At 52.2% G+C, this 16,175-nt stretch overlaps 4 protein-coding genes across 4 annotated transcripts; all 4 read right to left on the bottom strand.

The window, feature by feature from the left end:
• Window positions 1-387: 387 nt before the first annotated feature.
• On the bottom strand, window positions 388-4,697 carry PG998_009705 (Ankyrin repeat protein; the record flags this gene model as incomplete). Its single annotated transcript, XM_066876521.1, has 6 exons — window positions 388-552; window positions 614-1,194; window positions 1,292-1,928; window positions 2,014-3,010; window positions 3,082-4,028; window positions 4,080-4,697. The coding sequence occupies 6 exons, from the start codon at window positions 4,695-4,697 to the stop codon at window positions 388-390; spliced, it is 3,945 nt and encodes a 1,314-aa protein (XP_066728677.1).
• A 3,813-nt stretch (window positions 4,698-8,510) lies between these two features.
• Window positions 8,511-9,442, bottom strand: PG998_009704 (Na(+)/H(+) antiporter 2; the record flags this gene model as incomplete). The annotated part of the gene is made up of 2 exons (XM_066876520.1): window positions 8,511-9,035; window positions 9,086-9,442. 2 exons carry the CDS (start codon window positions 9,440-9,442, stop codon window positions 8,511-8,513), a joined length of 882 nt encoding a protein of 293 aa, XP_066728676.1.
• Window position 9,443: 1 nt separating this feature from the next.
• On the bottom strand, window positions 9,444-10,350 carry PG998_009703 (Na(+)/H(+) antiporter C3A11.09; the record flags this gene model as incomplete). Its single annotated transcript, XM_066876519.1, has 3 exons — window positions 9,444-9,464; window positions 9,574-9,969; window positions 9,991-10,350. Coding segments are annotated over 3 exons (777 nt in total), but the record flags the coding sequence as incomplete, so codon positions are not given.
• Window positions 10,351-12,272: 1,922 nt separating this feature from the next.
• On the bottom strand, window positions 12,273-12,488 carry PG998_009702 (uncharacterized protein; the record flags this gene model as incomplete). Its single annotated transcript, XM_066876518.1, has 1 exon — window positions 12,273-12,488. The coding sequence occupies one exon, from the start codon at window positions 12,486-12,488 to the stop codon at window positions 12,273-12,275; it is 216 nt and encodes a 71-aa protein (XP_066728674.1).
• Between the last annotated feature and the right edge of the window lie 3,687 nt (window positions 12,489-16,175).

The following is a 16,175-nucleotide window of genomic DNA, read 5'->3' as shown; positions in this document are numbered from 1 at the left end:
ACTCTCTATAGATGTCCCACCTGCCAACAGCCCTTCGCCCCAAATCCGGTGGCCTATGATTGCCACTCCCCTAGCTTCCGATGACACGCTGGATGATGAAAGGTTGGAGGAATATCGAGGGTGAAAAGAAAACCGCCTATCTGCGCCAATGTACTTAAGCGAGAGTGATGAGCCCGCCTCTGTTCGTGTCCGAGCATATAGAGATATAATAGTAGGCCCATAGGGTAAGTAGTATGTCAACTCCCCCTGCCCCAAAAGGTGAATGCTATACAACGAAAGACCAAGAAGAAAATTAATAAGTGTGTACGTAGTACTGAAGAATCGGAATTTGATGTCTTTGCCTCAAAGAAGGTCTGTAATAGTAGTAGTAGAGGAAGCAGCACCGCATCACACTGCTTCTACAACTGCTCTGTTGATCGGTTGTTCCAGTGCTTGTTGTGGTGCGGCAGCCGTCATATCGACAACCACCTGCCCAAGTTTCGTCACCCCCTGAATGACAGCAGGTGCGCCGTTGAAGATCATCATACCAATGATGAAAATGAGAAGAGGGACCTGAGGCGGAGAATTAGTACCCGAGGACCCAAACATTATTATTAAAGATTCTAACACTTACCCAAACGAACCACAGCATCTTGTCACTGCTACCAGTCTTAAGCCGCTCGGCATGTGCACGCTGGAGGTCCTCTTGCTGCTCCTTAGTGATGGCATTCTTGCGTCCGATCTGTAGAAGGTGGGGGACTTGTCGTGTCTTTGAAGACTCGGCTATCGATTCTTCCGTTTGAGTCTGGTCGTAAAGTGCTGCACATTTGGCGTCTGCCTCATACTCTGCCGCGGCCGCCGCAGCAGTCGCTTGCTTGGTATCGATACTTTGCTGGTTGTGAGGGAAAAGCTCCTCGTATGCCGGCGGGGGTGCGTCCTTGGCTCCGAAGAGCGATGTGATCTCCCACCACTGCTTATCCCCTGGGGGCCCGTGTTCGCCTGCGGACCCAGGGCGAGAACCCCCAATATTAGGGACCAGGGACGCAAATCGCTGCATGAAGTGTGCGTTATTAAGCATGTTATGATAGTCATGACGTCCCGGAAGCTGTGGCATCTGTGGCATTTGGAATTGCTGCCAGTTGTGTAGCACAGCCTGCCATTGTTGCAGCACACGTCCTTGTAGAGCTGTCATCGCAGCACCCGGCGATACCATGCCTGCCGGGATTCCAGCAGCAGGGGGAAACAATCTCAGGCAGGCGATGATTGTGAGGCATGCTGCGTCTTCTCATATGCAGATACTCCTTTGGCTCACCAGACTGCGAGTCGAACTCTTCCGACGAGTCTTCATAATCGTCATCGCTGGAGTCGGCAGATATGGAGGCATCTGTCAACGATTCGTCGTGATAAGCCGACATCTCAAGAGGTCCTCGAGATCCCCACAAAGAACTGAGAGATGTTGCACTATTGACTCTGCTGTGAAGAGAGCCCCGGCTATGAGAGCGCGCGTTGCGCTCAAAACTTCTGAGAGCCCGGAGGACTTCTCTGGAACCCTCGGCCCTCGGGCAAAGATCCGAGGCGGTGAGGCCAGATAAGCTTCTCATGGTCGGATCAGCACCCAAGATCATGAGCCGGCGGACGATAGTCGTATGGTTGTTCATGGCTGCGAAATGCAATGGTGTAAAGCCTCCCTTGTCACGAGAGTGAATATTGGCACCTCGCGACAGCAAGCCGGCAACAAATCGGGCCATGCCTAGTGAGCAGCCTAGGTGAAGCATTGTTTGCCCGGTAGCAGACTTCCTGATGTTGATCCTGGCCTTGTTGACACTATCATCCAAGTCAATCAAGTCGAGGATCTTCATAAGACCAGACTCGATACATTCTCGTTGTGCTTCACGGAAATTGTATCCGCCAGACACTTGGTTTCCGCCGCCAGGGAAAGCCCCCAGCCACTAGGGTTTGACCTCGAGTTGATGATGCTCTTTGCAATATCCGTGGCATCTTGAATAGACCCCCCAGTTTATTGCCAAGGCAGACGAGAGCCGTCCGCATCAGCTGTTCCTCGCTATCGTCGATGTATCGGAATATGACATGTTTACCACCATAACCAGGTTGCTGATCTGGCAATTGCGGGTGCCTGATGCGGACCAAGACATTGCCTGCGACATGTGACGGGGGCAATAGACAGACCAGAGAGCTTTCACCCCAGTAAGTGGTGGTAAGTGCTCTCTTATCCCCAAACATTACTTCCAGGCCGCCATTTGTGAAGCCGCTTCCGAGGACTGTAACCTCTATACCTCCATCTTTGGGGCCCTCGCCAGGAATGATTTTGTGAATGGTGGGAGTCGGGCTCCGGATGGAACTCATACCGACAGGCGGGTTGAAGATCGCTTGAGAGAGCGGTGTTTGCTGCTGAAGAACATTCATTTCGTTGCGGAGATGGTTTGGACTCGGGGCCCTGCTCGGGTGAGCCGAGGCTGGGGCCGAGTACATCGGCTGGGCCAGAGACATGTTATCTATGCTCATGTTCCTGCTGTTTCCTCCAGGGTAAAGTTCATTGTTGTTACTGTTAGGGGTGAGAGGACCAGTAGCAAACGGTTGTTGCATGCTGTTCATAGGAGGCTGTGGCTGGAACATCGGCCCAGTCGTCATCGGGAAGTTGTTGATTGCTGGAGAAAATGGCGATGTTGCAGGGGCCACCATCGACCCATCATTCTGGGAGTTGTTCAGCGGCGCGCCTGGCTGTGGGATCGTCTCAAGGCGCGTCATGGCCAACGCTTGGGGCAGCTTATTATTGTTGGAACTGGGCTTCCTCCTTTTGGCGGCGGGGCCTGCTGGAGAGGTCGGCGACGCTTGTCGCGATAGATTACGAGGTGTCGCAGTGGTCGAGGTAGCCTGGGAATTGTGATGCTTGGAGGCTGAGTTCTGTAGGCTAGCGCCGTGTTGGAGGCTTTGAAGATCGGAAGATGATTGGGTTTGACGAAAGGGTAGTGGTGCCTCAAGGGGCATAGCCTCTGCTTGTGCTTCTGCAGTGCTGGGGGATGTGTCCGTAATCGTGGGGGCAAGTGTGTTTTGTGGTCATCCGTGATCATAATAGCGTTGGACATCTCCTGAACGATGACCTTGTTTTGGTAGTCCTTGAGGGTGAAGATAACTTGGAAGCCCTGCTTCTCCTGGTGGTGTCGGCAATAGCAAGCGATGCGCATAGGTGCATCTACCTGCATAGTCCCCGGAGGTGGTGTCATGCCAATGCCAGTATCCGTAGCGACCTGCCATTCCTTGACCTCCTGCGTGTTGAAGACGATAGCACGGTAATTTTGGTACTTGTCCCACAGTTCATCCTCTTCCGGCTTCTTATTCTTCTTGCGCCCCGCCCTTTTGCGTTCTCGAGTGATGCAACCATGGCAGATCCGGACTTCACCACCATTTTGCGGCTTGAGTTCATCAGCCTCCGGGCCAGGATTCGGGGAGGTGGGTCGGGAAGCTTCTGCGGCCTGCTCAAAGGCTTTGCGCCTCTTCTTTTCATCTTGCATAGCGCTTGTGCATACAAGCATGGTGTAAAGTTCGAGCATATCTGGCGAGGATTCGACAGGCCCTTTGTGCAGCAGTTTTGCCTTCGATATACTGTGCCTAGGCAGGTGCAGGCGCCTGATGCTCTTAGGGAGGTTGTGGACAGTCAGCTTGATAGGAATCTGCGTCTCAACCCGCGACTTGAGGGGAGTCGGCTGGATCCTGAGTGTTGGTTTCCCATCGAACGCCAGGCCATTGTAAGCCACGCCCGGAGCGGATGCTGTTAGACCGCCCGTATGAACACCCTGCTGCATCCCCGCACTATGCCGAGCGGAAAAGGAGACCTGGGCAGGCCAACCAGAGTTCGGCCCTGGCCGCCTGAATTGGAAAGAATCGGCCGCGATATTCATATTGTTCTCAGAGACCGGAGAGTCCTTGAACATGCCAGCTGGTGATGATTCATGGCTCGCAAACATGGGCGAGGCTTCCCTAGAGCCTACTGCTTTGACACCACTTATGCCATTGGTGAACGCATACTGTTGCTGTTGCATATGTATTAGCATAGCGAGGCTAGCAGGGTGCAGAGTACTGACCGATGGGGCCTTGGCGTGGCCTTTTCTTTGAAGACTTGGACTCTTGGCTGAGACGGCCGAGTGGTCTTCAGGAGATAGAGAAGTATTGCCATTTGTCGGTGGTGCGCTCGGACTGCTTGACGCACTCACAAAGTCAAAGAAATGGTTGTCATCAAAATGAGTGGGGGGATCGACAGACTGGTCCAACGAGTGTCCCGAGAGCAAATCAATATTGGTGTCATGGCCATTTGTGAGCGCATCGAATGGTTTCCACTCGGCGAAGGAGGCATCCTCGGTCATCATAACGTCTCCCGAGGTATGGCTCGTCTTGGGCGAATTTGAATCGGCGCTCCGCCGCGACGATCCCGAAGACGAAGAGTCGCGGTGAGACGGCGGTGAGAAATCTAGATCTTGTCCCGGACGACCAGGGGCGACAAAGGGATTCTTGGCTTCACCAAGAGCGGCCGGGTCGAAAGTCTGCAGAGCGGCGGAATCGCCAGCATCTAGACCGAATAACCCAGCGTTGTCGGCGTTCAGATCATCCGTATCGAATATGAACTCGCCGTTATACGCCGTGGAGGGCATTCCTAGATCAGGGTCAAACGCGCCACCGAAGACGGTATGTCCATCGGCTGGCATGGCCTGCTAGATATCACCTCCAATGCTTGTTGACCTATATGGTGCGCAGGCGAAAAGTTGATAAGGTGGTTCGGTATTTGCCTGCAGGTGTTCGAGTGTCGGCGCAGAAGCGGATGACTTGTCGTCGATAAACGTATAGCGCTGGACCTAACAATGTCGTCTGGTGCCGTACCCACTACTCCTTTTCGCTCACAATTCGGATGCTAGACACAACGGGGGATAGAGGCGGTTGCTGGTTGCAATGTAGCTCGGCGGTGATCTTAGTCTTGCGGCAGCATCGCGCCCAGACGAAATGCGGATGACCGAAATAAGTATGTCTCCAATAACAAAATTCTTCGAGCAACAAGGGATGCGATGAGACTGGTTAAAGGCGACGGTGGTTATTGAACGGAGAAGTTTGACGTAAGCGTAGTTTCGTTTCGAGGTCGAATTGTTGGGTTGTATGTGATTGATGACTGGTTGGTGGCCAAGAAACGGGACGCGTATATGGGCGGGCAGGCAGCCTTTCAAGGCCTCGTGCAATTTGGAAGGGTCGAAATTTGCCGCTCTGCCGATTATCGTAGTCCGTTATCGGGTGATGTGTGTACTCAGGCCCGAAGGGTAATAGCTGTTGGCGATGGTGGTATGGTCAAGGACGACTTCTTCAATGGCAGCCAAGTGTGAGTATTGTCGGATCGGGGGGGTGGTTCTCCTCCAGAGCGGCCGAGGAGTAGGTAAGTACGGAGTAGGTAAAGCAGCAGTGCACTTCGCTTTGCTCGCACGCACAAAACTCACACACACAAGAACGCGGCTGGGGTGTGGTGGGTTGGGATAGTGTCGTCGAGGAGGATGCGTAGGCTAGTTAGTGCAGCTGCTCTCTGCGAACGAAAGGGCCTTGAAGGGGGGAGGATGCTCCACCCACTATGCCAGGCCCGAAAAGTGGAGGTGGAGGTGGGACGTTTGATTTCTAGGGATTTGGCAATTGGATTTCACTGAGATTCCGTCGCAGCGAAGATGGGATGGGATTGGATACGGGATGGGATGGGATTGGATACGGGATGGGATGGGATGGATGCGGGCTAGCGGGTGCAACAGCACGGCAAAACCTATCCAGCAGCCAGGACGTCGAGAGTCTGCAAAGTCGGGAGAGTCCAGAGAGGGTGCATCCAACAACTGCATCCAAGAGGTTCCCATCCCAGTTGCCAGTCGTCGTCTGTTTTATCACTTGCCTACCTCTGCATGTAGCTTGGTTTCTAGGACTGGGTGTTCGATAACAACAAATCTCTCTCTCTCTCTCTCTCTCTCTCGCACATATGCACGCACGCCCGGAACTGCCAGAATACCACATATACCAGTAGGATGAGCTAATGGTTCGAGAAAGCTGTACATGTAAGCGACCGGTGTAGTATAATAATGGCTTGCGAAACCCTGTTCAGGGCGACGGGGCCCATCGGTTTAGGGCCTCTACGTGTATAAGGTGTCGACTGTCTCGAATTTGTGGCCGACGCTGCTTCATCAGTCTGTTTATTCGCCATCGCCACCTAGCAGCAAACAGCCTAGCTTGCTAGTTGCTGCTGGCTGTCGCTCCGCTCTTCCTATCCAAAGGCAAAGCCGGTTAGGTAAGTAGCTTCCACCCGGTAGTAGGGCGGAGCTTAGGTATGCAGGGTGATGATATGATAGGCTCCCCGGCTCTCGGAATGCGAAATCCAATCCTCGTTGAAGGAGCTGTATACGGACGCCCGCATAGATAGGCGGCCAACCTCGAAGTTCGAGACATTTGGAGACACTTATTAGGTTGGCCATGTAGAAGATTGAACTCAATTCAGATCGCTCTGGGTGCATGGTGCCTTGCTCAGGCGGTCACGGCCACTGCACCTACCTCAAGTATCTGTCCAAAATACCTGCCATCATGATCGACCGAGGAAAACCCCCACGCAACCGTTATCTTGACCGGCAGAGAGGTGTTGAGGTCTGTAGATAGATAGATATCGTGCTGAAACTCTCGTAGCCGTATCAAAGCTTGATCAAGCATCGGCACTGTCTGTTACCGTGAAACAATTAAAAAAAACGCAGCTTTCCACTGTCAAAGGGTCGTTAAAGCAGGTCCAATCAGCGTATGTCACTCGGCCTCCGTGTCTGGACTACATGCCATATGCCAACCACGGGAGAGCATTTACCCCATAACCCACTTCGGTCATGTAAGTCGATGGGCAGCCTTGGTCTTGATTCCCAGGTAGGACCGACTGCAGCAAGCATGCTTGATCTTGGTCGTCTTCAGCCAGTCAATGTCAGCGGGATTCATATATTTTGTCCTCGACCCGGCGGCCGCCTCCTACGTCCTGGCTTGCGAGCCGGAACTCAAAAGCTTCCAAAATTTCCGAGCAAGTAGTTTCGAACACTGTGCGTCAAGCACCATCGTTATCCCCGACCTGAAGGGGGCATTATCGATGTATCCGTATATGGCAGGCCAACCGGTTTGGATGCGTGAGGTAACTGCGCATTATATCGCTCAGTGGCCAGGCTGGGGCTAACCAGCTGCAGCACACCTACATAACATATACATACACATATACATATACGAAATTGACTCGATGTAAACAAGAAGAGGAGGTGGTGGGTTGGGTTCCAATGGCTGTTCAAGAGGTGGAGTACGCAAGGCCTGCCGACGAGAAAGATTGCGGCGAAACTCTGCATGGGCTGCATATGGCCAAGCAGCAGCGTTATCTCTACAGCAGCCTCCTCGAACTGAAATCGGTGCTGCAGCCACCACTTTGCGCTAGGCTGGGCAGTCCGGTTCCGCATCCTCGAACATGATGTATGTATGGCCACCATATGTATCGCAGGTCGGACTGGGCTACGAATCCGCTTCAAGGATCATCAACCCTTTTGTCACAAAGCACCATCCATGCGTACAGCTTGGAGCACTTGCAGCTGCGTAATGCGTGGTGGCATCAACGCATCACCCCCGTTTATAGGGAGAGAGCCCTGGTGCCTGGCTGCATGCATGTCCAGCTAGCAGCATCTGGGCCTCTGTCTGCCAGGGCTGTCATTGTTCGCCGAAATTATCGGCTAGATGCACAGGCTCCTCTAATCATAACCTGTTCCAAAAGCTTGCCTGCTGAGTTACCACGCACAGAGTTGGAATCGCCCCCGCCAATCGCTATGATGTGATCCAGGTACGGAAGTCTGTGTCTTACCCGATTAGGCAGGCTCCAAAAGCCTTGGATCGATTGGGAGAAAGGACCGTTACACGGGCTCAGGCAAGACAACAATACTGAACCCCGTCGGTTCGCCCAGTCATTGCCCGAGACGAGATGAACACGCGCAGAAATTAGTTGATTTACAGCTTGAAAAATCCAGAAGGCTATGGATTGACAAGTATCGATCGACTTGTTATGGGCCCAAAGCGCAGTCTGTGGACTGGTCGAGATGAATAGTGTAGCTTGATCTTGTCAAAGTGCGTGTATTCTATCTGCAGATATACAAGCAATGCGGTAAGGATAGTCTTGCTCCAGCCGCTGTCTGTCGTCGAACAAAAGGATAAACAGCACAGACCCAGAAACTGGCTACACGATGAGAAGATTCAGATAGATACGTTCGACAGGCATCATCTATCACAGCCGACGAACATGTTAAGAATCATGTACGTCAGAACGTCAGGCAAACGTAATCAGAAATATAGGGGGCTCATGGCAGGGGATAAAATAGGCCTTGGACGCTAAAGATGATGGATGGGTAAGTTGCAACATACATCCAATCATCGTGTAGTTTTTTGTATTTAGAATTTATTTAAACGGAAACTACTAACATTGTGTTGTTGCTGCCCTCGAATAACTAGCCCCAGGAGGCCTTCAGATACAGCAGCTGTAACAGAACCTGGGTAGGATATATGGCATATCTAGCTAGTTTTTGACTGTGGGTGTTCGTAGATTCGAGGTTGAGTAGCGGTCGCACTCGGCAGTTGGTCACTATTTGCAACCGACCGAGCCCGTTCCGCCGGTCGGCCTTGGGTGTGGCTTGTCCCGATAAGTCTTCGTCGGGGAAGCGAATCGTACGATTGGGTAAACTCGACGTTACCACTTGCCTATCGATATCCTCGGGGATGACACTGCCACCGATTTGGTAGAGTGGTCGTGCAGATGTCGTTGAGCCTGAAACAGGAAGCGAGGTCGGCTCACTGCGATTTCTTGCGGTGTCTTTGTTGAGACCGAAAGGGGGTAACGAATTACCGACTCTCTCTCGGATACGGAAAGGACTTTCTGACCTGCCGTCATCGCTTAGCGAATTGAGGCTTCGTGAGATAGTCCGAGGGAGTTGCAACCCAAACTTTTCAAGGGGGATGGTCAACCCATGAATGACCTGAAAATGACTTAGCATACGGCGCGAACCCAGGTGACAGAAGAACACACGACACTGCATATTGTGACAAACCATACAAGTACCTCCACCGTCTCTCCTAAGGTTACCATATATTCTCTCTGTTTCCCATCAACTTTGAGACCGTCTAGAAAGTGAAGTGTGATATACAGATAGAAGATACCAGATACTCCCACAGGGCCGAAGAACCCCATGAAAGTGACGTGGCGGAAGCTTTCAATATGAGGAATAAAGTTGTGCACGCCCATAATGGCTGACGGGCGTCTAAAGAACAGTATCAGAATGCCAAGAGGGATGAGTCGATAAATCGGAATGACATCGTTCCCGAGGAATAGGGACCTTGGGCAGACAGCGCCGTACCACATGAAAATGGCGACGTTCAGGAGCATGTCAATGATGGGTTGAAGCGTACTGTAGAGGAATTAGCCAGGAAATGAAATGCGCATTTCACCGAATGGTTGATCACATACTACGGGTGTCAGCACGCCTGCCACCTTGTGATTCATAGAACTTCACTTACCTCATCAGGGGTTTCGAGCCGGAACCAGTCGTCCCACGTGAATGTGTTCCCAGCAATAAAGCATGCAAGAACATCGTCACTGCCGATCATGACACACGTTCCGGTGATAAACAGGGCCAGCGAGAGAGCAAACACTATGAAGCTCTCACGATCTACCCATTTCTTCTCCTCGGCAAAGTGTAGCAGGTGTAAGAAGACTTGACCGACCACAGCACCGTATATAAGGCTAAGCACAATGGTGTAGCCCCAGGTTTCGTCGAACCATTGGCCCATTGCCCCCTGGGGCCCTCCACTGGCAGCATGACCGCTATCGCCCCTATTTTTGACTATGTATAGAGCAAAGAACAGGAATGGGTATCCGAGCCCGTCGTTAGCACCCGATTCCGCAATGGTAATCTTCTAGAGTTCTTTCGGCACATTGTTTTTGGCGAATCTGCCCTTAATGATCACATTTAATAGAATCGGGTCTGACGGCGTAACACACGCGGCTACAGCAAGCGCATGAAGATAGGGTAGGCGAGGCACCAAAGCCCATATTAGAAGGCTAGTGACGAGCCACATCAAGGTCATGACCGGACCTAGTAATATGCCCAGAGGCTTCCATTCCTTTTCAAGGTAACGACTTGGCAGCTCTACGCCGGCCAACACGAGCTGTACCCCAAGCACCAGCCTTGAGAAGGACAATGTGATGTCGTTGAGGTTGTCTTGATTGCCACGTACGTAATCCAAGGGTCTAACGAGGTTAGCTGCTGCCGGTGAAAAGGCAACGCCTACCACCTACCAACAGCGATATCACTTGAGCAGGGGGTCAGCCAACTCCCACTACGGATACTGGCTGGCGAAATTCCTTACATGCTTCCGAGAGATAGCGATTCGTGTGAAACGTGAAAGACGACGTTTGTTTGTTTGCTGCTTGTCGCAAGGGAATATCAACAGAGCTTTGGTTAGCGCGGATCTTGTGCCGTCCAACCAAAACGACGAGTCGATTCGTTTCCATTGAACCTCGACGGAACTACATGTTCTACTTCAGTTCTTCCCGCCCACCCCTTAATCGATCGTGGACACGGAAGGTGGTTTTAAGCGTAGCGACAAAAAAAGGCAACAATAGCATATTTTTAGCCATTGCCAAGAGTCGTCGCTCTTTCTTGGAAGTACCCGTGGAGTGTAAGACTTCAAAAATACAGCATCAGCCACGTTATACCTCCAAGCCATCGACCCTATACTTATGCGCCTCTCTGGGAAGTAGAAAGCACAGGCTTGTTATATTGAAGTGCATTTTGACCCAAACAACTGGTCTTCTGACAAGCCGTCGGATTCGCAAATTGACCGAGAAATACTTCGCCGTATTTACTGGGCATCCTTTAATTCGGACAAGCAGATAAGCATGTACTTCGGTCGCCCTCCGGCTCTGTGCCCCCATGAATTTGATGTGCGTAATACTATAGGAATACCTCATCCCGATGACTGGCAAAGTCTTCTGGACACCTACATCGCCAAGGATACCTCGGCAACGGCGTACGAAGATAGAAACGCGCTCCCGGGAAGTTCCATATACTGAGTAGATCTCTACGAGATCGTGCACACAATGATCACGGAACTGTCTGAGAACCACAGGCACAATGCCGATCGAGAAGTACTCGCTGCGACCGCGCAACAAACCCACGTGCAGCTCAACAAGTGGCTCGCGACACTCCCGAGCAAGCTACACTGGAACCAATGAAGTAACGGGAAGGTCCATCCGTTCGTCCTTCACCTGCAGTACGTTTATACACCACTGATGGACCGATCAGCATAGAAACTGACTGACATCTTCGTAGCATGATCTTCCACACAGCAATGATCATTCTCCACCGACCTCCTGGGCATCTCTGCGGTAGGCCAAGGATCAGTCACAGCGAGGACGTGGAGATATGGTATGAGTCGCCGCAAGCCATTATATAATTGCTTCGCAGTTACTCGCGCTACCACAAGTACTCGGCTCTGCCGCTAGAGCTGGTCCGCACCCTTTCTGTTGCCGCCGGCATAGTTATGGTGCGGCGATCGCTGGAAAACATTCCTCTAGATGACTCCAGTGTCGTTAATCCATGGAGATCATACCGGATGCCATGGAGGGGATCAAGTACACATGGCCCTGTATAGTTGAAGTGAAGGACAGCGTCGTCCAAGCCATGGAGATCCCAGGGACAGAAGACGAAAGCACAGCACAGAATCCCCTGAAGATCTGCCTTATACTTGTTGAACCTAATGAACTTGTCGTGTTTGGAGCAAGATTAGACCAAAGATGACATGTCAACATACTTGACAACAGTGCACCGATCGAAGACATCATGCGTTGAGTTGAGTAGCGCTTTGTGCAGCGACAAGAGTCATGCCGCGCTGACAATGTCCTGGTACCTGCAATCCAGAAGTAGCATGCGACCAGGGGCGTGGGCCATCACCGTTCTTTCTATGTTTGCCTTCATCACTGCCTCATGAGGTGTCACCCCACAAGCCCACAAGACGGGGACTTCCTCCCCCGAGCCCTGCAATTCACCCATGGATCTCCTCCATCGGCGGTGACGGGGGCGTTGCCCCATTCAGGGGCGTCGATGTCCAGTATCCCCAGGCTACGTATTGCGTCCCAGCCCCACGCGATCGGCTCGCCATGGGTTACGCTGTAGCCCAGAGTAATGTATCGAACCGTCTCTATGTCTCCCGGCTTATACGGCCGCATCGACACGACGTAGATAGCCCCCCGTGAAGACGCCGGCGGGGCACACCGGCAGCCACGTCCGGTACATGGGGACGTTGCGGCCCGACGTGGGTGTCGTCAAGGTTTTGGCCCGGGAAGCTTTGCGGACCTTTTGGCCAGAAGTAAGAAGATTCGGGGCAACGATTAAGCCTGCTACTTCCTCCTCCTTCTCATTGGGCGGCATAGGTAACGATGAGCATGACGACCACTCTGCCACAACCACTGCTGATGCTGTTGCCATACTAGGTAATTTTGGACTAATCAGAGGGGTTTTTTACAGTGGAGGATATATCGCTATGAGCATGCGTTTTTGGGGGCCGAGGCCGGTACCACTGCCTTCATCTATTTGAGGAGCTCCAGGGAGTTGAGGTTGCAACGATAGCCAAAGGTGAAGGAAGTACGGGCTTGATCGACAGACGGGCTTCCATCCCCGCAAGGCTCAATCACCCCCTTGAGATAGACACCCGTATCACACACGCACCCCAAATGTGGCTGCTCTACTCGTTGCTTTGCTCCAGATTGAGAAGCGCAGTCTTGACTTGACATGTGTAGCTGTTGTCTTGGCTCTGCCACCAATCCTGCCGAGCCCGCCTTTGCCACTGCAATGCAAACAGCCAGTAACGAAAAGCGGACGATGGAATCGGAATCTCGATCCCGAACATGGCTGCTTAAGAGGCCAGCACGGTGACCTTCCAATCGTCTTGTCGTCTATATGTACCGTACAACAACTAGCGCGCTGGCCATGCTTGCGGAAAGCTTTTCCGTCGAGTCTCCGTTTTTGTGGATGAGGACCGGTCGATAGGGGGCGTCTAGGACCAAGCCACCCGGACTGGCAATTGCATTCATACAGATACCTCGAGATCTTACTTGTTGTTTCGGAGTCCTCATAGACGCTGGCAGTGCTGTATGCGATTGCTCCGTGGTCTAGACCTGTACTATTTATTCTCTACTGGCTCCAGCTAATGCCGACCAACAGGCGGGCAGCTCGTTCTGGAGCGACTGGGCGAGACTGGACGAGACTGGACCCCCTCTACCCCTTCGCCGCACGCGAGAATGGAGGGGCAAGCCCCCTTGCACTCCCGATTAGCGTATCAACTAGCCATGTTGTTGAATGGCGCTGAGAGCGGCGTTGCCCACCGCATCTCCGCCGCATGCCAACTCTTCAGCTCTCAACGGAGTATCCATCTCGGGCCTCCCTTCGTCTCTCCAGTCGTTTCGGCCTTTGAAGCTCTTCGGCGTTTGGAAAATAGTTGGCACTAAACTTCTGATACAACTCACAGCGCACAAGACTGGAAAATGATACCAAATACACCGGATTCTCCGAACAGAGTTTGTTTTCCCCAAGTGGTGTGGAAAGAAAACCGGCCGACGAGTGCCGACGAGTCAATATCACGCTCTCAACTCGGCACGGATGGAGCTGAAGTGAAACACATGCAACAACTCCGACTGAATACAGGATTTGGACCGACTATCCGGCTGGCCATAGACCCTGAAAATAGTCGCGAAACAAATCCAATGCTGGAGAACCACGTTGCCACAAACCCTAAAAGGCGCGAAGTTACAAATCCTGAATCTTTGAAGCTAGAATGACCCTGTAATACGTGGTGTGACAAGCCCAGACAGCCGGGACCAATCGGTACTCGTACAAGCGATACGCGATATATCCCTCTAGGCCTTGGAAAAATACTGTACTACATTACATACCATCCAATATATGAACACAACATTGTCCCAGTCGTGGCTCCGGCGGACGCCAAGACATCTACAGCCGGCGGGGGAGAGAGAAGAGATGGCATGCACGTCATGATGCCATAACAGTGATTTCGACATTCGTGCCGGAAGACGCCTGCATTAGAGGAAAAGAAAGAAGAAAACATCCTGCTGTACAACTACAACGACGGGCGGAAGCATACTACCGCGCCGTCCCAGGGCGGACGGACTATTGAGCAGCAATTGCCAGCAAATGTTCTGTTAAGCGGCGGGCTCTTGTTGGTATTTCACTGCTGGGATGGTAGTTCTTCCTCGGGAACGTACCGGACCTTCTCAAGTATCGTGGCTATTGACGGATTGGGCCACACTACTCGAAAGTGCTAAAGATCTAAGTCTCGTGGACATTCTATTTAGGCCGCCCCGGGTGGATACGCTGACGAGTCACGCCGCAGCGAGAAAGCAGCTCAATAGCCAAGAAATCGATACTGGAGATGCCTTACTCGGGCCACGAGCGTTGCTGTCCTTCTAGAAGATCTCCCAGGGTATGGCCCCTCGACTTTAGCCCGGGCCATGCCATGGCAGCGTTGCCGTAGTATCCGCATGAGAAGATCCAGCTTGATCACCATCGTCGTATCGTCCCAATTGACTGACGAGCAGATGGGGCCTTGCTTTCCTGAACAGCCTGGTAGGTGGTTAATGCTTAGAAAAGAGAGAGAGAAAAAGAAAACTTGGAATATGGGGGAGAAACACGAGATGCGTCGACCGAGAAAAAGGATGAACGGCCAGGAAGTTTCTCCTAGGGTCGGTAACAGTCGGGTCTATCCCGGTTCACCGTTGGACGATGGGACTCAAGGATCGGGGCCACGTTGAAAGCAACATTGGCGCATGAGACGAAGCAAATAAATAACCCCAGTGTCTCCTACCCAGAATCCTACCTACAAGTACCAGATAGGATTGAAATTACTCACGCCCATATCCTGCTCTGGCTGGCGAATGCGATGCGGGCGGGCGTTGTCGCCGTTACATCAAGGGGTCTTTGGGCAGTAACGTAGTCGGAGGAAGAGCCCTGTTCTGTGCATACCGCCTCATTGGACCTTTCACTTTCAGACTGGCTGTCAAAACACTGCAAGTGGTAACGGCGGCTCAGCTCAGCATGTCGCCGCAGCCGTTTGCAGGTAGCTTAATGAGGCATATGTAAGACATGGCATGTTTATCCTCGCATTACGAGCATAAGGCACAGTGCTCTAGCGAGCCGCCGCATCCCGCTTCCACAAATGCCCAAAGATAGGTCGCTGGGCCCATCATGGGCATTGTGCCCTGTCATGGGAATCAGGCAGTAGGGGGAAAACTTCCCGAACTTGGAGCCGGCCCAGATTGGTATCGTGGTCCGGTGTTGTGCTAAGACCCGAACGTTCGTTGGTGCCGCCCAATGTGCCAACATACAAAACTGGCGGCGTCCAAACATGGACTTGTTGGAAATACATGTATAGAATGGGGTGTTAATGCCCTGGCAGGCCCCGTGGTGGCCTGTAGCGCATCAAATCCAAGGCAATTCCGGATCGCATGGCATGGTAGCGGTCAACCCCTAGCGACCAGAATAGGCCTACTAGGACGGTCCGCGCATGACCAGACTGTCAAGTAAGGCGGCCGATACTTGAAGGAAGGGAGCATATCGGCTTTCGCCAGAGAATGACTGGCTGGCACACGTGACCAGACTGACGATTATGATGGTGATCAGAGAGGGCGCAGCTGGCAGCTGCACGAAGCTAGGTGTTTTCCGAATCAGTATGATGGGAGGCTCGACGATCTTGACAGGAGAAGTAGGTATCTTGTATGCAGTCCATTAAACAGATGCATCACCACAGCACTGCATGCAACAAGATCTGGATTGGTCGGATGTATGCAGTACTTGCCTACATCTGTACATGTAATTACATCCACAGGCGTGGCTCTCTAGTGGATGGGGAAAGGATTAGCGACGGGCCTGATCGCGAGCAACCCCAAAATCAAAGGGCAAGCGGGTAATTCAAGTACCCTGGCAGGAGCAAAAGTAGGTAAAGGCCAATAGCGAATGAGTACTTATGTACACCTTTAGATCAGTTCAGTAGTATGGAAAGGATGAGGCTGTTCTTGTTTTCGCATCTGCTTCAATCTAAACAAG

Source organism: Apiospora kogelbergensis (assembly GCF_038363985.1).
Source record: "Apiospora kogelbergensis strain CBS 113332 chromosome Unknown utg000006l_segment0_segment0, whole genome shotgun sequence".
Classification (NCBI taxonomy): domain Eukaryota; kingdom Fungi; phylum Ascomycota; class Sordariomycetes; order Amphisphaeriales; family Apiosporaceae; genus Apiospora; species Apiospora kogelbergensis.
This window is presented reverse-complemented; position numbering and strand designations above follow the sequence as displayed.